At 37.9% G+C, this 23,689-nt stretch overlaps 2 protein-coding genes across 6 annotated transcripts in view; both read right to left on the bottom strand.

The window, feature by feature from the left end:
- The window catches only part of atf7a (activating transcription factor 7a), a 32,507-nt gene extending 19,019 nt beyond the window's left edge, over positions 1-13,488 (bottom strand). The window contains exons 1-2 of one of the 3 annotated variants that reach the window (XM_082144903.1): positions 13,404-13,488; positions 2,858-2,929 (exon numbers count right to left, since the gene is read on the bottom strand). In XM_082144903.1, the coding sequence (XP_082001029.1) occupies positions 2,858-2,905 (48 nt within the window). In that variant the 5' untranslated portion in view covers positions 2,906-2,929; positions 13,404-13,488. Of the gene's footprint in view, positions 1-2,857; positions 4,655-13,403 lie in introns of those variants that run through there. The other 2 variants (XM_082144902.1, XM_082144904.1) reach the window with 2 other exon arrangements.
- A 1,344-nt stretch (positions 13,489-14,832) lies between these two features.
- asb8 (ankyrin repeat and SOCS box containing 8) lies at positions 14,833-20,484 on the bottom strand. 3 transcript variants are annotated; one of them, XM_082144932.1, is made up of 4 exons: positions 20,336-20,484; positions 18,218-18,424; positions 18,038-18,142; positions 14,833-16,617 (listed from the first exon to the last, which is right to left on the bottom strand). In XM_082144932.1, the coding sequence occupies exons 2-4, from the start codon at positions 18,344-18,346 to the stop codon at positions 15,982-15,984; spliced, it is 870 nt and encodes a 289-aa protein (XP_082001058.1). In that variant the 5' UTR covers positions 18,347-18,424; positions 20,336-20,484; the 3' UTR covers positions 14,833-15,981. The 3 variants fall into 3 exon arrangements, with proteins under 3 accessions (XP_082001058.1, XP_082001059.1, XP_082001057.1); XM_082144933.1 differs by having other exon boundaries at positions 20,376-20,469; XM_082144931.1 differs by lacking the exon at positions 20,336-20,484 and adding an exon at positions 19,569-20,247.
- Positions 20,485-23,689: the final 3,205 nt, after the last annotated feature.

The raw sequence follows: 23,689 nt of genomic DNA, 5'->3' as shown, positions 1-23,689 counted from the left end.
TTCTTTCTTTTTAGTAAAAAGTATTGTTTCGTTAATAAAAAAAAAATTATTGACCCCAAACTTTTGAACGGCAGTCTATGTCCAGGACTTCCTGTTAAAAACTAAACCACAAACTGACTTGCAAGCACTACCTAAAGTGTAGCCTTTAGTTAAACCCACATTTTATTTTGTTGAACAATGTTTTTTATATTCATATGACTGTCTGCGATACAGAAGAAATGAGTGTAAAATATCAGACATTATAATAAAGTACATTAAAGGGATAGTTCGGCCAAAAATGATATTAAACCCATGATTTACTCACTCTCAAGCCGTTCGAGATGCATATGTCAATCATTTTTCAGACGAACACATTTTCAGTTATTTTAGAAAATGTCTTAGATCTTTCAGTGGTTATAGTGTCAAGTTATGGGGTCCAAAAGTAATCCATCCAGCTCCAGTTCCGGCAACGGTCGACGCGCGTTCACGGGAGATGGATGCCGGCGTAGGACGTACGTAGGAACCGTCGTACGTAGCGTACGTCCTACGTCATACGCCGGCATCCATCTCCCATGAACGCGCGTCGACCGTTGCCGGAAGCCAGTTATTTTCATTTATAAAGTTTTAAATATGTATATTTTTACGACAAAACCGCACGGATTACCCTCAGAAGGCCTTCGTTTATCCCCCTGGAGCCGGATGGATTACTTTTGTGAAGGATGCATGCACATTTTTGGGACTTGAAGGAGGTGGACCCCATAACTTGACATTATAACCACTGAAAGATCTAAGACATTTTCTAAAATAACTGAAAATGTGTTTGTCTGAAAAATGATTGACATATGCATCTCGAACGGCTTGAGGGTGAGTAAATCATGGGTTTAATATCATTTTTGGCCAAACTATACCTTTAAAAAGGATTAATTTACTCTGAAAATATCTTTAGACAAGCACTAGCATTGATAAATCTCAAATCTCAGTGTTATTTTTCAGTAATAGGTTGCCAAAACAGTGGAGTCACGTGAAAATCTTGTTCACTGGGATGGAGCAAAACAATCTTAAACCCCTATAGACTTCAGTATGACGCAAACAGCGTTTGCTCGTCAACAAAAGAACAATACCTCAAGTAGAGTAAATCCTCACTCCCCTCATCCAGCTACACACATCTAAGCATCTCAACAAAGCCTGACAGATGTGCACAACCTGATCTCTATTTCAACCAATCTTCTTTATTTCCCTTTATGTGGCCTTTAGTTTTGGTTTACTGGAGCTGAGTGGTTTTAAAGAATGTCTTCACCTGACAACATGATACTGCTATGATGCTTCAGAATGCTTCAATTTACACTATCATTCAAAACTCTTTGGGGTCAGTTTTTTTTGTTTGTTTGAAAGAAATTAATACTTGGCAGTAACAACATTTATCAAGTTACAAAAGATTTGGATTCCTAATTCATCAAAGAATCCTGAAAAAAAATTCTTCACGGTTTCGACAAAAATATTAAGCAACATATATGTTTTCAACATTGATAATAATAAGAAATGTTTCTGAGGCAGAAAATCAGCATATTAGAATGATTTCTGAAGAATCATGTGAGACTGGAGTATTGATGCTGAAAATTCAGCTTTACAATCACAGGAATAAATTACAAATAGAAAACAGTTATTTTAAATTGTATTAATAATTCAAAATATGATAATTTTTTTATCAAATAAATGCAGCCTTGGTGAGAGCATAAGAGACTTCTTTCAAAAACATTGAAAGATCTCACTGACCACAATTTTTTAAACGGTAGTACAAGTCTATGAGATTTTTTCACCTGTTTTAATCAACTGCAAAAAAAAAGTATAAGCAATAGTAATAGAGATATTTGAAAATTCCAATATCTAAGGCAGCTTTTACGTAAGGAAGTCTGGCTAGGTCAGAGCAAGCAGTAGCAAACAGTCATAGTCCCTGTGGATTATAGAAAGAAACATCTGCAAACAACTAACTTGCATAAATCATTCATTAAGTTCATGTTGTTCCTCTCAATTCTCAAGATTATGCTGCCAACGGTACGGTTAAATGATCATTGTTGCATTCAGTACTGGAGAGGCAAGGTGTAACTGTTAAATTGCCTCATTTCAGTCCATGCTACATTTCTCACACGTTTTCTACGTAACTGCAGAGGAGAACATTCAGATCAAAACCACAAAATGAACATCACTGTCTCACTGAGTAGGATGGGTCTCGATCACTTCCTCTTTCGGTTTTCAATGCCCTCAAAGCACCACAAGCCTCCAAAGGCCACATTGTTTTTCACTTCTTACACTGGAAAATATAATTACTTGAGAAGCAAAATGGCTTAAGACATTATAACTTATTTTCAGAGAATATACACACACATTCTCTGAAAACATTTCATTTTTTGCTTTTCGTTTTTTTAAAAAAGAGTATTAGATATTTTTACTGTAAAAAAAATAAAAAAATACAGAAACCTCTTGACCGACTTCACCAGCATAAGCGCACTTATTAGTATTACGTATTAGTCAATAATCTCATCATAGCGTCTGCATGGACTTTGACTCAAACCAGACAAGTGTAGACGATAACTGAGCTAAGATTAGTCATTGGCTAAGTTTGTGAGTGAGTCAGACAGTGGAAGAGACATTAACGCAGTTTCACAAGTGTGCTATCAGCTCCATCAGTGTGACAAAAACAACATGTTTACAGAGCGGTACAGCAGGCACACCTCCCTCCACACACACGCCGGGCAGACGTGCTGCCACCGTACAGCTGTGAGGAAGACATGCACGCCGGCACTCTTCAATAATCAGAGGAGAATGAACCAGCAAAGAACACCCACACCTGAAACCCAAGACAAAGTGAAAGTGAACTTACCTGCCCACAGCCAGGAGCGCTGCACACAAAAGGCTTGTCATCCCCCATCTTTGCAAAGGCTTTGCAATGTAACTGTGGAAGAGAAGACGAGAACATTACTGAAGGGTTTTCCTAGAGGTTTAAGCCAGGAAAAGTTCTACAGTCGTTTCCAGGGATGCTTCTGCCTGGATCCTCGCTCAGCTCAGGAAACGATGGGTGTTTAAAAACAATGAGAAGAAACGAGCACATGCATGTTAATGCAGCAATCACAAGTTTCCCCGGTGATAGTTTCTTCACACTGGGGGCATCTGGCAGACCAATGACACGCGGTGTTTGGGATTTGCTCAAAGTCTTTTTGGCCCCTCCTCTACTTTTCCTTGTAGTCTTCCTGACACCATCTCCACAAAGCTTGTCTGTGGCGGCGACTCTAGTGCCACTCTACACCTTTGTCCGCAGTCATTCTCTGAACTCCTCCACCCGTTTCTCAGGATCAAATATCAGCAACCCACACTCCCAGACGCTCATCACTTTTCACAGGAACTCAAGACATCTACATTGACATCGAGAGGTTGTGCTGGTACCGTTTTGCCAGACGCCGGGAACTGATTTACCATGGAGATAAGATCAATTGATTGTTTTTTCATCTAATTCAAGAGAGTGTAATGAGTGTAAGTGTTGTAAATGAAGGAAGGGTAGTGCACTAATGGTAATTCTGGAGAGACATGTCTGGAATGAACCGCTCTGATCCAGGGGAATGGCATGCGTGTGTATTGGCTCGTCGTAGACACTCCCTCTTTTCCTATTAGCTGAACCACTGCAATTATTCCAGACAAACTGCCAGCACCTTCCACACAAACACACGCATGTTTGACATTACTCAGTAATCAAACCAAACCAAAGCTTCCCTGGATCCATGATAGGGTCTAACCTATGTTCAGAATAGCACTGACTATCCAGGTTTTTTTCATGACTTCTGTTTGCAGGTTATTCTCACAAAAAGTCATTTTAGCCTATTTTTTTTATTAATTAGTTCATGTATTAGTTTGATTAATTATTCATTTAGTAGTCATTACAAAAATGTCCATGACAAATTTCAATGACATTTCCAGGCCTGGAAATCACAATTTTAAAATGTAAAAACTTCCATGTTTTCCATGACCATGGGGATTCTGTGCATCTTAAAATATTTTAATATGTCTTTTGATAACATTCAACATGCGAATTGCAATATTTGCTCAGAAATGGCTTAAAACAAAGTGTTTTGCTTTTCACTTAATAAACACAAAAATATAGGCTATATTTAATCATTTTCATTTATATACACTGATACAACAATATATAGTAGTAGACAGCAACATTTACAAACATATAGCTCTACAAAAAATCCAACATGGAGACCTCAAACCATTTTTTAAGGGATAGTTCACCCAAAAATGAAAATTCTGTCATCATTTACTCACCCTCAAGTTGTTCCAACCCTGTATGAATTTCTTTCTTCTGGTGAACACAAAAGAAGATATTTTGAAGAATGTCTGTAACCAAACAGTTGATGGGCCCCATTGACTTCCATAGTATTTTTGTTCTTCTCTATACTATGGAAGTCATTGGGGCCTTCAAAATATCTTCTTTTGTGTTTAACAGAAGAAATAAATTCATTCAAGTTTGGAACAACATGAGCGTGAGAAAATTATGACCATTTTCATTTTTGGGAGAACTATCCCTTTAAGTGAAGCAAATGAATTGCTGCATCTGAGTTTTGAATCAATTCACTGTAACAGACGGTTTGAACTGATTCACGTGAATTTTAACTTTTTATCCTCCAACTGGATGAAATCTGAATCTGAAACAACAACAACAACAACAAAAAAATCGGCCCTTCTGCACTACGTAATTTTACGTCAAATCTGTCAATTCTGACAGCCCAAAATGTGAAGACTAATGTGGCAACCAGCGGCGACTTCTTCAGGCTGCAAATCGGGGGGGAAAGTTGTCTAGTGTATTCCAGCCATTAGGAAAAATAATAAAACGATGTCAAGGTCCTTAGTAAACCTATCGGCTAACTAAAGAGCATAATCATAATCTTCACAATGTTGCTTCCTTTTATACTGACAACATCACAAACATACAGTAAATATTCAATACATTACCCAGCTTTTGTTCTAAATCTATTTATGTAAGACACACATGTTTAGTATCATTATACATGCGTTTTATATTTAGTGGTGGCCTTTAGCCATCTTGAATGGGATGGTTGAATCTGTCTTTACAGCAATCTACACTCTCACTCCTTTAAACCCAACGGCCCACGTGTGGAGAGGCTGGGAATTTTGGAAAAAGTAACACGTTCATTAAATTTAAATGGAGGGAAGTTTCATTAAACTTTCAACATGCCCCACCAGCTCGGAATGACGTCTGGTGTGTTACACAATCACCAGCGCAAACAAAAGGTGAAGAATGAACCAAACATCTTCCTTGACTATAACAGCAGGGATTTAAATGGGTAAAGCTTGCGTTGTCATCTGTGAAAATTTAAAAAGCCATTTAAAATGGCAGGTCTGCAGCCTGAGTCGCTGCCAATTTATGTAACACCGGCGCTGTAAAGTTTACAGCAAACAAAAGCAACTGCTCTCAAGGTGCCAATGGAATAGAAATGTACAAAAAATAAACATATTTTAAGAAACATTTATTACTCATATGCACATGCGGTTTAGGAGGAGTTTACAAAACATTACTTCATTAGATGAATGTAGCCCTTGTGTACAAAAAAAAACAGATAGATGGAGCACAAAAGAATTAAACAATGCTGTGGTCTCAAGATGCAGGTTTTTTTAGGTTAAATGGCTATTTTTAACTTCACATTGTCTTAAAACACAACACTTGTGGAAGGACGCTCAAAAAACACTTCAAGATGTGACACAACAGTCAAAGAAAAAAAAAAAAAAAGTAAAAGCTAGGGATGCACTGATATGAACATTTTGCCCAATAACCGATATATTGGCCGCTAAATCTAAATCCAAATTTTTATATAATTTTTGAAAGCCTGATTAAATCATTAAAAGTAATTTCCCAAGCACACAATTATAATGTTCTCATTATAATTTTATGTAGCCTATATGACAGACTTTTGCTGCAAATGTTGGACTTAAAGGAGAAGTTCACTTTTAAAAAAACTTTTGCTGATAATTTACTCACCCCCATGTCATCCAAGATGTCCATGTCTTTCTTTCTTCAGTCGAAAAGAAATTAAGGTTTTTGATGAAAACATTCCAGGATTTTTTCACATATTATGGATTCCATTGGGACCCAAACGGTTCAAGGTCCAAATGACAGTTTCATTGCCGCTTCAAAGGGCTTTAAACGATACCAGACGATGAATAAGGGTCTTATCTAGCGAAACGATCGGTCATTTCAAAAATAAAATAAAAAGTTGACGTTTTATAAGCACAAATGTTCGGCTTGCTCTGTTCTGTGATGCGCGTTCGTGACGTCACGTAATACGCAATTACGTTGAAAAGGTCACGCTTGAAAAATTGAAGAAAATGTTCTTTTTGGCTTTTTAATATTAAAACACTCAGGATGCGCACACGAAATGGGCATTTTAAACGATAAACTGACACAAATACATTTGAAAATGTTTATATGGTCCTCCTTCCGCACATTTGTAAACACATCAAACTTGACCTTTTCAACGTAATTGCGTATTACGTGACGTCACGAACGCGCATCACAGAACAGAGCAAGGCGAACATTTGTGCTTATAAAACGTCAACTTTTTATTTTATTTTTGAAATGACCGATCGTTTCGCTAGATAAGACCCTTATTCATCGTCTGGTATCGTTTAAAGCCCTTTGAAGCGGCAATGAAACTGTCATTTGGACCTTGAACCGTTTGGGTCCCAATGGAATCCATAATATGTGGAAAAATCCTGGAATGTTTTCATCAAAAACCTTAATTTCTTTTCGACTGAAGAAAGAAAGACATGGACATCTTGGATGACATGGGGGTGAGTAAATTATCAGCAAAAGTTTTTTCAAAAGTGAACTTCTCCTTTAACTGTATTTTCCTTTTTTTAAGTGATTCCAATCATATTTCAAGCAATTCAAAACCATCATGGGCCATGGCAAACAGTGCGCATCTAAAGTGTCTCAGCTAAAGGAAATAATACATTATATATCAGCTTTAATATATCAGCCAAATTTTCTTATGGGCCTGATAACAATCAAATTAAAAACGAACATATATCGATATGGTGGCCGATATATCGTGAATCCCTAAAAAAACGCTAATGTCCAAAGATTTTTTTTTAGTGTGCAAGTTGCCAACACACTATATATAAGGCACCACTAAAAAAATTAAGTAATAAAAAAAAAATTTATACATAAAAACTATTATATTTTTTCAATTAATAAAATCAAATATTAGGCCTAGACTTTAATTAGAATAGAATACCGTGACCCTATATAGGATAAGCGGATGTATGGATGGAATAGAATAGAACTAAACATAAACACCAATGTCCATATATCACTATTTCAATTGTGTTAGTGTTCAAGTGTCCCGTGTGGAGGGACGTGCAGTTATTACAAGCTGAAATTAGCAGCCACTGCCAAGACCCTTGCTCTGTTTTCCATAAAGAAAGTAACTGCATCTTGTTTGCCCCTGAAAGGCCCTTCCCATTACGACCGAGATCAAAGTGGCGTACAAGCTAAGCGGCTTGATTCCTTGCAGACCTCACACGCTCTACAAGTGAGCCAACAGCTTGGTGCCAGAGCTTTCGGTCTGGTTGCAATACACACAGACAGTTTGGTCAGAGAAATGCACGGAGTGACTATATACAAATGAGAACCACCCATTCGTTATACCCTGGGTGAAGTGTCCACATCTCAGTAAGCCTCAAACTAGGGGAGCGCACTCTCTGAAGTTTACCATCACAATAAATCAGACAAACAGAGATCGGCCCACCTGCATCAATGCGTGCTACAACTGACCATCCAAAACAAAAATAGAGCCAAGATAGATTATTAACAAAGACATTCTGGAGTAATCTAAGACTACTTCCTGTTATGATTAAGACTTGTTTGCAATATAAAAGCATGGGAAGCATTTGAACGTTTGTACTGAATTATTTCCAACAAATTCTAAATAAAACCCTTTATTAATCAGACATCATTCTCTTTAATCAGACATCATTCTCTTAACATTTCAGAGAGTCTGCATTAACAAAATTGCACCTAAAAAATACACAAAAAAACATTGGCAAACAAAAATATTTGGCTGGGGGGAAAAATCGGTTTTGGATTAAATAGTTTTGGAGAGCCGAAACCATTGACTGAAACTGTGACGTTTAAACGGCGCTTTTTCAATTTCGCATTTTAACCGTGTCAGCATTTATTTATATATTACCGTGAACACAACGTGGATAAACTAAAAAATAACTGGGTGGATACTGGACACACTTCACAGTGACCAAAAAAAGGATGCTAAAGTAGCAATCTGTATAATTTGCTTGGCTGAAATATTGATAAAGTTGCCAAAGAACTTAACTATGACTGGTTTAATTTATCACTTGAGAACAAACCACCATACCAAGCTCAATTACCAATTATCTAAACTTTATTTGCTGAAAATGCTACGTTTTTGGCCTTTCTGTCACCTTTTGTTTTGATAGCGATTGTAGAAACAGGACAGAAAATGATGACGAGAAAGGGGAACTGGTACAATCAGACTCAAACCAGAGTTTCCTACATGAGAAGCATAGCTCAGTGTGTCCCTGCACTAGTGCTAGTTGCTAGGCCACGGCTCTGACAACATCAATCTTTGATTGTACTAATGAAGATAAAATCAAACAGCTGGGTTTGTCTATCATCAACAATTTAAACAGGAAGACAGCTGGCAGTAGCAGTGCACTACTTTGGTTGAGTTTTTAAAAATGCAATGAATTCAGGGTTCCCACACCTTTCGACCAATCGATTTCCATGACTTTTGCATTTACATTTACATTGAATCATTAAGAGGAAACTTTTATCCAAAATTACTTAAAAATTATGAGTCTTATATTAACAGATCATACAGGAACATCTAGCATTATTAGAGATACCCTTGTAAACAATCACTTTTCCATAACTCATTAGCCTAGATTTTTTAGATTTTAAAAAACCACAAAAACAAAAACTAGATTTTTTAAATCATTTTATAGAGACTGAATGTGTTAAGAAGAATTTATAAGCTATGAAATATTTTAGAAAATGTATATTCCCTATAGAAATTTCCATGATTTTTCAGGATGAAATTTCAGTGGCTTTTTTTTCTCCAAATTCCATGTGAAATCCATGCATTTTTTTAATCAAAGCCTGGCTCCTCAGAATCAATTGGGTCCGACACGGGGACAAGCAGCATCCTGCTGTTAACTTGGATTTCTCCTACTCAGCAGGTGGACGTGTAGCGAGGTCCGGCTATAATCTGCCTCAGGCGTGCACTGTTTGATGCTGTCTGCTAGGAAACTGACAAAACAAACTGTATTAATAGCACCAGCCGGAGCCAAGAATGAGGAATCTGGTGAGTGAGCTGCCAGAGAGTAAGGGAGACCCCACAAAAAGGGAGCGACAGAAAAGTGGGACAGGGAGCAGAGAATGGAACGAACGGTTTTGGAGGGTGTTCGGTAACTCGTAGGTAAAGGCCAAAGGTGCTGCGGATAGTGTCGGGGATCAGGGGTGCGTTCTATGGCCGATTTGGATTTATGTAACCTTAGTGAACCTGAGCTTTGGAAAATGGAACAAATGAAACTTTAGATCCATGTCTGCATGTCTGCAGTGTGCCCGGTGCTAAATCCATGGTGAGGAAATACACAATGTAGCCCAATGCAATCCCCAGGGCCCGTACTCCGCTAAGAACAATGTGGACGCCCTTCCAAAGTCCCTCTCTGTAAAAAAAACTCTGCTACAACAATGTTGGACATGCTACAAGACAACAAAAGCCAAAAGTGTTTATTCACTCCTACATTTAGCAGAAGTATATCAAATATCCACAATATATTGCAATGATTTTGCTGGTATATAGTATTATGCAACACTAAATTAATTACAATTTAAATGTTGATCTTGTAAAGTTGGGGGTCAGTACGATTTTATTTAAGAAATGTATATTTGTATTGAGCAAGGATTAGGATGCATACAATTGATCAAAAGTGACAGTAAAGACATTTATAATGTTACAAAAAAATATCTTGTCCAAAATAAATGCTGTTCTTTTGAACTTTCTATGGTGTTCCTAGAAAAATATTAAGCAACACAACATTAATAACCATCAACATTGCTAATAATAAGCCATTTTTGACATTGAAGACTGGAGTAATGACTAATGCTTCCGGCAAATTTAGATTTGCTCTGCAAGTAGTCTGGCAAAGAGCTCATTCAAGCCCATTTCTAATCCCTCGAAAATCGCGGCACCAATCAGAAACGTTGAGGCGGGCTTTACACGATGATGATCGCTCTGATTGGTTTTAGGTCTATCCAATTGCGCCCAGAGGCATTTGAGCGACGTCCGTTGGTGAAGCGCAGCAACTTTTAAATGCATTATTATATTAAAATTGCAAACACATGAGGACAGTCTCCATGAAAGACCCACTGGCAGATGAACGTGCTACTACATTTCTCTCCGAAACGGTAGGAAATGAAATTAGATTTAATAGAGGATTTTAACTGTGACAAGATGATTGACAGGGCAGTTTACGTGACAGGACGCACGCGACAGATCCGTCCGATAAAGATGACGAAGTAGTATGTCCCAAAGCTTGCCTACTTTTTTGCTACACATTCAAAAGTAAATACCTTTTCTTCACAAAAAGAGTACATACTTTTATGGCGTAGTGTAACTTAGGCGAATTGGGACGCAGCATATGGCTTTACACGATGACGATCGCGATCGCTCTGACTGGTTTTAGGTCTATCCAATTGTGCCCAGAGGCATTTGAGCGACGTCCGTTGGTGACGCCCCTTTGGAAATGAGTTATTAATGGAGCTTTGCCAGACCATAACTCAGTTACTACTGAGAATGGTCTGGTTTTAACCAGGCTAGACTAATGCAAAACTGTCAAAAAAATGTTTGACCTTTTTACCATATTTTGCTTCTTGCATTAAACTTTAGTGTATGGTCAAGATGATTGATCCTATCCTATGACTCCAAAAAAGATAAATAAAAAAAACATTTTAAAAAAAATCTAGAGCAAATACACATCAAGATTATATTAAAAGGCTGGAAAGAAATATCAAGATATATTGCTGTCGAGTATGGCAATGTTCTGAAAGAGCTGCTAATTATATTATAATTGACATACCAACAAAATTTTGGCATATTTGACTAGTTCTCTAAACATTACAGCAACATGATGGCATGTGAATATCATATTTTAACGATCCCGAAATCACAGCAATCCATCAAGCCTGACGTGTTTGCCAAAATAGGATGAAAACGTTTTCCAGCCACCCATACTGTCCATTCATTTTTTTCTAAAATGGAGTATCTCCCTCAATCTTTGAGAGCTCTCTCACAGTACTTCATGGGCCCGTCGGTCACACCTTTTAGAGCAGACCAAATATTACATAACATTAGAAGAGCACAGATGCCCAGAATCAACTCAAGTACGGCTGGCAGTTTACCCTTATTGTCTCTTTTATTTGAACAGACTGTTATTTGGTCTGCTAGAAATTTGAAACAGTGTTATTTGGTCTGCTCAATTACTCAATAGATGCATCCGGACAACCGTGCTGTCAATTACATTATCCTGTATAAAACTGTTGCCAGGACAACTTACATAATCATAACATAGGCTAATCCTTCATTCACAGTTCACTGACGTTTAATCACAGAGCACGGTTTTAACAAGTCAGAAACAGGGCCGATTTCATCATGTGAAACTTGCATATGAAGTTCCTTCCTGTAAAACGTCTTCACATTGCGTCTTCACCCTGAGCTACAGCAGATGCCTTATAGCAGAGGTGAAAGCAACAAGCAAGGCTCCAAGCTCTCGTTAATCAAGTCGCTGAGAAGCAATTATTGTAACAGCTGCAAAAATGTTCACTAGTGCACAAGCAAATATGTCTACTGAGAGGATGATGTATTATATGGGGACGTACAGTCATTCCAAAGAGTAACATTATTGGAATTCAACAAGCGCCATGCGAAGATGACCTATATATACAATTACAGGTCCTCAGATGTGCAGATGGTGTTTACGGGCACTCTAAGATAGGACATTCACATGCTCAGAAGAAATAAAGTTGATGGTTATCAGCGGTTTTGGGGGGCGTCTCTTCACGCTACATGCATTATGAACAAAGATGTGAAATGCTCACATTATCTTTGTTTTATTTGAATGATCTTGGCCAAATATACACAACACTTGGGATAACTAGCCTAACTGATCAACAGCAGGTGCTTGTTTTGTGTAGCATTTTTATATATCATACAAACAAGCCATAATCAAGTATTGTTTGTTTAATTGGCAAGCAAATATTGTGATTTAGAATGCTGACATTTGTGTGGGGTTGACCTCTTTTATTTATTCATGACAAAAACCAAAAAAATTACCAAATCAAATAGTAATTTTAGCATTTACTAAACCTTTAGCAAAAAGTTTAGTTAAAAATATGAAAAGCAGCACTAAGTTACTCATACATCTCTGGAATGTATTCTACTTTAACTCATGATTGTTTCTATGTGTAGGGTAACAAAAATAGAAACTTTTGAAGGCAAATGTACAGTTATGGCAACTAAAAACAAAAGTTAAGGTTGCCGGGTTTTGTTTAAATATAATTTTCTGACACTTTAATGTGCAATTTCTACCTCTTATGTTGGATTGCTGCATTACACCATAAAATAACGTTCGTTTCTAGTGCCCTCGCCGAAAATAAACGTCGCTAACTATTTAGCAAACCCATGCTAACTTGATGTCTTGCGGACATGCCAACTTTAAAGCCAGCCTTTTCCCGCATGTCCCCGCCCTACTGTTGTTCTGATTGGCCACGTGCACGTCAATCAAATTTATGTAATTGCTGTTTGGCTACAATAAACGCCAATCATGATTATTAGTTGCGTCTCATTGGCGGACGAAAATTCCACTCAAAAATGGAATTCACGGACTTAAAGAGTACAGGCTCATGTCCCCCCCCCAGAAACAAAAGTATGCAAAGAGTACTTTAAAGCAAATTAAGTAACTGTGGTATCTAATTTGCCATTGTATATACGTAATAAAACGTATATATTGACACAAATAAAAATTAAAAAAACAACTCCATAGTATATAATAGTAATAAATGACGGCTTGACACTTTTCTTATTCCTAGAATTTCTGCCCTCGCTTGTCAAGAGCCCTGAACGAGCTGCAGTGTACGCGCAGACCTCGGTGGAAGACCACTGCCAATCTGACAGCCTCACAGCCGCCTCATTAAAGTTACTCTCGATCACAGACAAACCTTTTTGACGAATATAAATAACGATTGGACACTGTTTCAAATCCACACAACTATCGATTTCACATTTTTGACAGAATAAGAATGTTTACAAACTTACCACAGCGCCCCTCTATCCCACTCTCTCTCTCTTTCTCTCTCTCTCCTCTCTTGGAATCTGACACGCCCCTCCCAGTGAAGTATCGCGAGATTTTGGCGTCACACATGCGTGTCTGTGGCGTCCCTCACCTGGGGTGTTTACGATCTTGTCAACTCATTAGTTGGTAATTCCATATGCTGCCATTCTTGATGCTTTTACTTTCTGTATGATGATACAGATACATGACGAAGAAAGAATTATAGCTCATAATACTCTGACTGTTATAATGTTAAAGATTTGTGGCAAGAACGTGTTAATACGAATGTTAATGATCTTACTCTAAAATAGATTATTTTAACTTGTAAATAACTAAAAATAAATGTCTAGAATTTATTGTTGCCATCTGTATTTCGTAGGATAAATTTAATATGCAATTTCATTTTGCAAGATTTCTTTGTAAGGTACTAAACCTACCCGTTTAATATTAATATTTAATATTAATATTCTCAATATATTAATCATATAAAACACGTTATATCAAACTCGAATCTATTTTTCCAAGTTTCTGTTAATAAAAAGTTTTTTTTTAAAACAGTTAAAATAAATAATCTCAATAAAATATAAAAAATGATTGTAGGCTAGAGTCGTTTTCTGTTTTTTTAACAGTGATTCTGCATTCCAATTCTTAATGGCAAAGTAGGAAGCAATTTTTATTTTATTTTGTTATTCATACCCTAAGATTATGTCATAAACTATAACAATGTTAAAAAAAAAACAAAAAAAACAAAACAAAAACATGTGGTTCCCATCTCTGGGCTTGTCCCTCTTCACAAGTGTTCAGTGATTCAATCCTCTGCTATTGATTAACTATGTAAGCCAATGATGAAGATGAAAACTGTGATGTAAACTGAAGGTGACGGCTTTGAAAGGACAGGAAGGTTATTTTATTCAGTCCTACTGTAGTTTCCTTCCTGACTGATTTGCATTCTCATAAAGAGGACATCCTGTGCTTCGACAGGAGTTTAAATAAAACATGCTAAAAAACAATCAAATGTACATTTTTGCTTTGGCAGCTAATATAATTAATGTAAAATAGTCTTAATAGATAATGGCTGGTTGTTTAGCTATTGCAACTTGTAAGTATGTTAAATATAGGTAATTAAAACATAGGTAATTTTTCCTTAAGGGTTGATACTGTATGTAACAGTCTTTTTCTTTCATGTAAAATTTTTATTTTTATTATTAGTATTTTACAAACAAGGCAATTGACAAAATTCTGTAGCTTTATCTGACTGTTTTATATCATGTGGTATTCCAGCGCCCTCTACTGGTAAAAAAATGTATACACATAGTTCAAATAAGGTCTTGTGTCATTGACAAAGCATTTGATATGTGCCCTTGATCATGTTCACAGTTCACTTGATTTGGGGAAATAACTGCAGTAAAACGCTTGAACAATGCATGAAGTCTTTTACTGGTTAGTCTGCATGCATAAAACTAGATGTAAGCACTACATACTTCTTAATCAAGCAATATAACAACAACAACAACAATAGAAATGAAAATAGAGCTGCAAAAAATCTCTTGGGGTTCACAAGATGTGACACAAGTGTAGACGTCCATTCATTTAAGACATTCCATTTACAATTTGCCAACATTTGGAATGATCATGCTAACGTGACATTGAGGCTTAAAGAAAATGAACATTCCCAATATTGACACAGAAGATTCTTGTTAAGGTTCGTAATGTTTTCATCTCAAACGTAAAAGCACAGCTCATTTTCTGCAATCATTAGCACCAAAAAAAAAAAGTATAATACAGTCCAACACTCTAAATCAGAGAAATATGCATCATGAGTGTGAAAGTGATAGAGGGACAGAAAAAGACGCTGGTTTGAAATCCAATAAAGTGTTCTTACATTGTCCTAATTCAAAATGCCAGAGATTAGAAAACAAATGTAAAACAATGTTGTTTTTGTGGCAAATTTACTATATTTTTTCAAAAAATATCCCCAACTTTTCCAGGATGTACTTCTTTTCGATGACTGGGAAACCTCATAAAATGATTTAACAAAAATGTTAATATTTATTTGACTTTAAAACTTCATCTAAAGGCTTCAGTAATTTCCTTTAAAAACATCAAACATTACAGCATAAATTAAAAAAACAAACTTAAAGTTAAAGTTTGAAACGCAAAAATGTAATATATGATTATAACTTAAGTGCTGTTAAAGTGTTATTTTGTTTCCACTGCATTTACGTGTAAATAATATTTTTAAATAATTTTGTGTCTTTGCATTTTAGAATATTTCACATCTGTTATTTTAACATTATGGGTTCATAAATGCATTATCGACATCTCTCTCCTACCAGATCGCTATTTCTCTGCACCAAAGCACATAATCGTATTCGTACTGCAACCCAAGTCTGAATTTGCTTGATGACATTATGGCAACAAAACAAAAAAAACAAAAAATGGGCAACTTCCTCACATATTCACTCTGTATATGGACAGACACACTTCAGATTGCAGTCTGATTACAATCACATGTTCACATGAACAGAAGACCACGTCTGACATTAAGGACAGTCTTCTCGCTCAGTCTCTGAGGAGCACATATTCTTTCACTGACTCTGGAAGCGGGAGCTGTTTCACCGCAGACGGGAGGAACTGGACTCCCAGGCTATTACGAACGGCGCAGCGCGCCAAGGCTCGCAACGAGGGCGGCTGGGCTACCAGGTTAGTGAGTCGAGCCAGTAACTGAGGATCTTTAGTGAGCTCACGCGGTAAGGAGCCGTCGGCCTTGCGGATCTCGAACCTCCCCGCGGCACGACAAAGCAGCTCCAGGCACTCTTCCTCCTGTTCCGTGCCCAGGCCCCGAGCCAGCAGCGCCACCAGCCGCGAGATGGGCGTCTGGCCCTTTAGGTTGGTGACGTGGACTTGAGCGCCGTATTCGAGCAGCACGCGTACACTCTCCAGGTTGCCCTTCATGGCCGCCCAACTGAGGGGCGTGTCGTTATTGTAATCGCGGACATTCGGACAGGCGCCACTCTCCAACAGGGCCCGTACGCACTCTGGGTTATCTTTGAAAGCGGCCCAGTGCAGTGGGGTATCCTTGTTTCCGTCCAGTGCATTTGGCTGGGCCCCGTATTCTAGAAGCAACTCCACACAACCCTCGTCCTTCTCTGCTGCGTAATGCAGGGCAGTGCGGTTGTAACCATCCAAGGCATTTACCTATGTGAGAAATGGTATAAATCTTCTATAATGTGCATGCTTTGAAGATTAGAAATGTCAACAGAATGGCATTTATTTGATATAGAAGTCTTTTGTAAACATTTCAATGTCTTTACAGTTTTCGAACACACTCAGAATAAAAGTTTTCATTTCTTAAAAAAAAAAAAAAATCTTACTGACCCCAAACGTCTATACTGTTGTGCATCTATAGATTTTAACAAAACTGTTTAATTTCTTATTAAAGGGATACTCCACTTTTTTGGGAAATAGGCTCATTTTACAACTCCCCCAGAGTTAAACAGTTGAGTCTTACCGTTTTCGAATCCATTCAGCCGATCTCCGGGTCTGGCAGTACCACTTTTAGCATAGATCATTGAATCGGACAGGACCATTAGCATCTCTCAAAAAAAATGACCAAAGAGTTTAGATATTTTTCCTATTTAAAACTTGACTCTTCTGTAGTTACATCGTTCCGACCGACGGAAAATGAAAAGTTGCGATTTTCTAGGCTGATATGGCTAGGAACTATACTCTCATTCCTGCGTAATAATCAAGAAACTTTGCTGCAGTACCATGAGTCCAGCAGGCGTAATGATATGACGCAGCGCCTGAAAATAGTCCCCAGCTCGGCAACTTCCAACGTGACCGGGACTAAGTTTGTCTAACCTATTAGACCTATTTTCAGGCGCTGTGTCATATCATTACGCCTGCTGCACTCATGGTACGGCAGCAAAGTTTCTTGATTATTACGCAGGAATGAGAGTATAGTTCCTAGCCATATCAGCCTAGAAAATCGCAACTTTTCATTTTCCGTCGGTCTTAGTACACAATGTAACTACAGAAGAGTCAAGTTTTAGTAAGGAAAAATATCTAAACTCTTTGGTAATTTTTTTGAGAGAGATGCTAATGGTCCTGTCCGATTCAATGATCTATGCTAAAAGTGGTACCGCCAGACCCGGAGATCGGCTGAATGGATTCGAAAACGGTAAAACTCAACTGTTTAACTCTGGGGGAGTTGTAAAATGAGCCTATTTCCCAAAAAAGTGGAGTATCCCTTTAATATTTGAAAAGCTTTTGTCTGCCAAATCAAAGTCACGTGGTGCAACCACCAACATGCAATAATATGCGGGGAAACAAAAAAGGAAATGATGAAGAGGACCATAGAGAGGACCCCTGCACACACACATGATTGACAATCCAAGTGAAAATCCAAGATTTTTTTTTTACCTATTTATGACAATAAAAAGTTGGTTTAGGCTTTTAAAATATTTTATGGAGTGACTTCCCAAAAACATAATGCTATTTATGAATTCATTATTTCTGATATTTGTAAATACATTTTTTCCCCTTTACAAATATTTAAGCACAGTCAAAACACTGAATTTAGGGAAATGGTTGGTTTCTAAGCTATATGATGTACCTCTGCGCCTTTCTCCAGCAAGAGCTCCACACAATCAGCATCCGCCACCATACAGGCACAGTGCAGGGGCTTCAGCGTGCCATGCATCCTGTTCACATCTGCTCCCTGTCAAAGGAGCACATTTTCATTCAGAATGTGATATACGAAACAACTTTCTAAAGCTTTGGTAACACAACTTACCCTGCGTATAAGGTCTTCCACATTATCATGTGGGAAGGAGCGAATGGCCGCTATGGTTCGAATGAGCCTTTCCGACAATGAGTATTTGCTTTGAATACTCTGCATGATGTACCACATAGTAGAGCTCATGTGGAACAACAGGACATTTCACCCAGGCTGGGTGACGCCACACCGAGATGAGATGGCTGTGAAAGTGAAAAAATAATCCTAGAGAAAAAAAAAAAGAGAAAAAAATCTATTAACAAGAGAATGATGTTGACAGAACAAATATTATCTTTCTTTACATTAGGAATCATTATTCTCTTTAATACCAATTTAGTACTGGTTGACAATGACCATGTTCTTACGGCCACTTGTACAATTTATTTAATGATAATAATAGACTAATAATCTGACAATTGTCAAATTATGTAGATGTCAATAAATATTATAAATAATAAACAAATGATACAAATTATGAAAATTATATTTATTATTATTTTTAACTTGACAATAATTAAAATGAAATAAAAATAAATAGATGTCAATAAATTAATCATAATAAATGAATAAATAAAAGATAAACACATTTTCGTTTTCATACTAGTACTGTTTTTACATTTGCCTGTAATTTAATGTAAAAAAGTACATTAATTGTACCCATTTTACATAAATTGTACCCGTTTTTTATTGTTTAATTTATAGTTTGTTGCCTTTATTTATATTTTCAGCATTTATTTATTTAATCTTTCACTTCTTAAATTTCAAACTCTATTCATTCATTAATTTCTATTTGTCCATATGATATGAGGGTAAATACTGCATCTCTTCAAAACACTTATTCATTCATTCATTTTTAATTTTGTCAAATTTTGGTACTCCTTCTAGGTTCAGGTAATACTCTGGTGGGTTAAATGGAGCTTCAGCCATGAAAACCATTGACATATTGTTTATACTAGTAAAATAAATGTATTCTGCGTGTGGCAGGTGCCTGACACACTCGACCCAGTCTTATAAATGTTGATCAAAATATGCATACAGCCTGGGTCATACAGATAAATAAGGCAAACGGGCTGCTTGCTGTTCGTCTCGTCTTGTTGTCATGCTGTCAACAAAAGGTCGCATGACAGATCAGCTAGCAAAAACACACAACATTTGACAAGCAAATGAAGTCTAAAACATGACAGCTTAATAGCGCTAGAAAAAAAAAGCCTAGTTGCATATAAAATAAATGCTTTCAAAAAAGAAAAACAAAATACAGTGTTGTGCTCATGTTTATTACTCCTTTCTGTATGTGTCCTACCGGAGTGAACTAACGTTAGCCGTTTGGGGCTAGTTTCGACACCCGGGACGTGAAATAACATTTTCTTACCTCTGGATCTTCTCAGGTGTAAGTGCACGGAAAAAAAAAGCGAAATGTAAAGTGTGTAATCGAAGACGATTAGGTGCTAAAACTGTAACTGTAAGAAGTGAAAACAGCTGCAGGTTTGGAGAGCTAATCTGCCAGTGTGTCCGCTCGCTCAACACAAACACAGTGACGTCACGAGAGGAAGTGACAAACAATTTTAAAACGCCATTTATCCGTTTGTTTTCATTGGCGAGAGACATTTGTATCGTGTAATTGCGGCTAGAAATACAGCTAAAATTAGTTGTGCGCGTCTGTATGTGTGAGAGGCCATTCTTCACATACCGTACTGTTCGTGCCAAATATAGACAAGATGGGCCCTGTGCTGCGGGCCCTGAGTGAATGTCACTTTACGTCACTCAGTGCCCTCACACCCCCATTGTTTCCATGTTACAGAACAACTTAAATAAACTTGCCCAAAAGATACATAATGCTTAAATTAGTCAAAGTAGTGTAATGTATGCATGCACCAATATTATATATGACAGCTAGCCTTATGTAACACTGTTAGTGTTTTATTTTTGTTAAAAACAATGTACATTTGTCCTCAACACATTAGTGCTGAAAAGTTCAGGGTCAGTAAGTATTTTAAATGCATTAAATCGAGACACGGCCGGCAAAAACATAGATTTTTCATGCAGTGGTCAGTTTTGAGATTTTGGGCTAGTTAACTTCAATGTTCTTTCATGTTCATAAAACGTTGAAAATATACATTAAGATGTTTATTTGATTACATTTTGTTTACTTGCGGCGGTAAGTTTCTCCCGAATTTACCAAGAAGTTAGCATTCCAACGCGACATGCCGAGTTCCGTCTGTTTCCTGAAGTGAAGTCTGTCATGACCATGACCGGTATCGTTGTAAAGCTCTGCGTCTCCTGCACAACGCTATTTAACCCAAATATGGGCATTTCCTTTCTATCAGTAACCAATCGTGAATGTCCAAACAAAGGGGGATTTAAAGCTAATGACGAAATCTCATTTAGAGCTATTAAATCTTTAAATGCCGTTTTCTCAAAATGAGTTTTTTGTCATTCTCCAATACAAACAGCTCAGCCTGTAGCACCTATGTACACCAAACTTTCCAGTTATACATTTAGCAGTATCTTGAAGATTCACAGGGATTTGTTAATAAATCATTCCTGGCCTGATTTATTTGACATTTTATTCAAAAAAAATATGGTGAATTTTTTTTTTTTTTTAAGGCTATGGACAATATATTTTGATTTCCTAGGTAATGAAAGCATAAATCCTGAAATCCCTCTGAATTTCTTTTTCCATCTTGTGTGTAAATAAAATGAAAAAAGAATTTTGCACCTGGCTTTATCATTATGTTCAGATCTATCTACCGAAAATATATGCAAAATCACTACATAACCTCTCCCTGATCTTGTCTCCTACTTTGTTTTCTTGTCTACACTGTCCTATAAGGGTAAAAGGCAAAACACCAAAAAATAAAGCTTTAAACTTATGCTGGTTAAAGGGATAGTTCACCCAAAAATGAAAATCCTGTCATCATTTACTCACCCTCAAGTTGTTTCAAACCTGTATGAATTTCTTTTTTCTGCTGAACACAAAAGAAGATATTTTGAAAAATGTCTGTAACCAAACAGTTGATGGATCCCATTGACTTCCATAGTATTTTTTTTCCTACTATGGAATATTAATCAATTAATATTAATATTAATATTTACAAAACTGACAGCAGCCAGTTGGCACTCTAAGCTCGCACTAGATCGGCCCAATGGAGGCATCCGACCTGCGCGGAAGGTCTTTACGTGTTACTGTCCTTATCTCGAGGCAAAGTATTTTTTTATTAAATGCAATACATTTGAATATGTATTCTCTCGTTATTTCATCTGACTCCATAAATGAAAAGGTTTTAATGATATCTGTGGATCATTAATTATGAGCAAATGTTTGACTATTCCATTTAACTCTTCAATGAAAATAATGTCAAAGTCAATTAGAATAATCAAATGTAACAATTTATTATGTCAGGTAAATGTACCATGCCAATTTTTATAATCAATTCAAAGATAATCGATACAAAACATAAAATTCTCTGGAATAAAGAAAAGAGATGCATACCCAACATTAAGAAATACGTGAGGCTAAGAGATCTCTCTCTCAGCCTCACAGACCAATCTGAAGTACAGAAAAGGCCCCAAATTCCCTGCTGCATTTCATTAAATAGCCAGGACCTCTTTCACTTGGAAATATCTTTTAACAATGGAAATTTGCATTCAGAGGTTACACCTTTGGGTGTAGGGAGACCATTTGTCTAGAGGCCAACCCCTCCCTGTGTGTCAGTTATCCATAAACTCTCAAAAAACCTTATTACCTTTTGTTTTACTTATCTGGAAATGAGACATTTGTACCAGTCGTACTTTGACATTTTAAATGATACCAAACATGAAAAATACTCTGGTAATCATTCACATTAAACTATAAATTTTCTTGTGTGAATTCAGGTGATCATCTGAGCATGAGAGAGAGGGGGTGAAGGGAGAGGGAAAGAGATGTAGATTAGGATGACTTGGAGATGAGACTTTCGTCTCGGTGGTTCATGAGGGCTGGTTCAAATGGTAATCTCCAGAGAGGTCCTTTTGTCCTCTCAGGGTCTGGTCGCTCTTGAAACAGACTGTCCGACATTTTGTAATTTCTCAATTCTTACAGCACCAATGTCCTTGTGGGAAGTGCATGTCATTTAACGCTATTGTGCTTTAGGAGAACCGGTTTCGAAACCAAGTTCATGACTTTTTAATGATCCCATCCCCCCTCTCTCTCATACTTTGTTTCCAGTCTGTCCTATCAGGATAAAAACGGCAACAAAAAAAAATCTTAAAATGGCTGGTTAAGATCAATCCTCACAGACTAGAATCAGCATCTTTTAAGCCACTACATCAACTTCTTTCATCATGTGGGTGGGGGAACGGATTCCGACAGCTGGATTGTTTGCAGTCGGATTCTGTTCCCCCCAGGTTTCTAACACAAGGATGTTCCAATATTTATCAAACTGTTGCTGGTTAAGATCTATGCGCAAAGAATATATAATCAGCATCTTTTAAGCCACTACATCAACATCTCTCATCATTTGGGTGGGGGAACGGATTCTGACCGCTGGATTGCTTGCCGTCGGATTCTGTTCCCCCTATGTTTGTATGTAAAAAATGAGGTTGTAATTATTAAAAAAATGTTGGTAGCCAGTTGGCACCAATGTCCTTGTGGGTAGTGCACTGTCATTTAGCACTGTTGCACGTCCAACTGTTGCGGTCGGGGACAGTGCCTCTGGGATGGCAGACCGGGGTGGTGGTCCCTCTTTTTAAGAAGGGGGACCGAAGGGTGTGTTCCAACTACAGGGAGATCACACTTCTCAGCCTCCCTGGGAAAGTCTATGCCAGGGTACTGGAGAGGAGAATACGGCCGATAGTAGAACCTCGGATTCAGGAGGAACAGTGTGGTTTTCGTCCGGGCCGTGGAACACTGGACCAGCTCTATACCCTCTACAGGTTGCTGGAGGGTTCATGGGAGTTTGCACAACCAATCCACATGTGCTTTGTGGATTTGGAGAAGGCATTCGACTGTGTCCCTCGCGGCGACCTGTGGAGGGTGCTCCGGGAGTATGGGGTCCGGGGTCCTTTGCTAAGGGCTGTCCGGTCCCTGTACGACCGAAGCAGGAGCTTGGTTCGCATTGCCGGCAGTAAGTCAGACTTGTTCCCGGTGCATGTTGGACTCCGGCAGGGCTGCCCTTTGTCGCCGGTTCTGTTCATAATTTTTATGGACAGAATTTCTAGGCGCAGCCAGGGGCCGGATTTCATCTCTGCTCTTTGCGGATGATGTTGTCGTGTTGGCCTCATCAGACCAGGACCTTCAGCATGCACTGGGACGGTTTGCAGCCGAGTGTGAAGCGGCTGGGATGAGAATCAGCAAAAACTCGGGCCTGGGAGGAGTTCGGTGAGGCCATGGAGAAGGACTATCGGCTGGCCTCGAAGAGATTCTGGCAAACCGTCCGGCGCCTCAGGAGAGGGAAGCAGTGCCCTACCAACGCTGTCTACAGTAGAGGTGGGGAGCTGTTGACCTCAACTGGG

This window comes from Leuciscus leuciscus (genome assembly GCF_965113295.1).
Source record: "Leuciscus leuciscus genome assembly, chromosome: 18".
NCBI classification, from domain to species: Eukaryota; Metazoa; Chordata; class Actinopteri; order Cypriniformes; family Leuciscidae; genus Leuciscus; species Leuciscus leuciscus.
The sequence above is the reverse complement of the archived record's forward strand: the minus strand, read 5'-3'. Positions and strand labels throughout refer to the sequence as shown.

Coding starts and splice junctions, on each gene's coding strand:
- asb8 (XM_082144932.1), bottom strand. CDS start 18,346: ATGAGCTCTACTATGTGGTACATCATGCAGAGTATTCAAAGCAAATAC. Junction 18,143..18,217: donor TGGAAGACCTTATACGCAGG/GTAAGTTGTGTT, acceptor CTCCTTTGACAG/GGAGCAGATGTGAACAGGAT. Junction 16,618..18,037: donor TGCTGGAGAAAGGCGCAGAG/GTACATCATATA, acceptor TTTCTCACATAG/GTAAATGCCTTGGATGGTTA.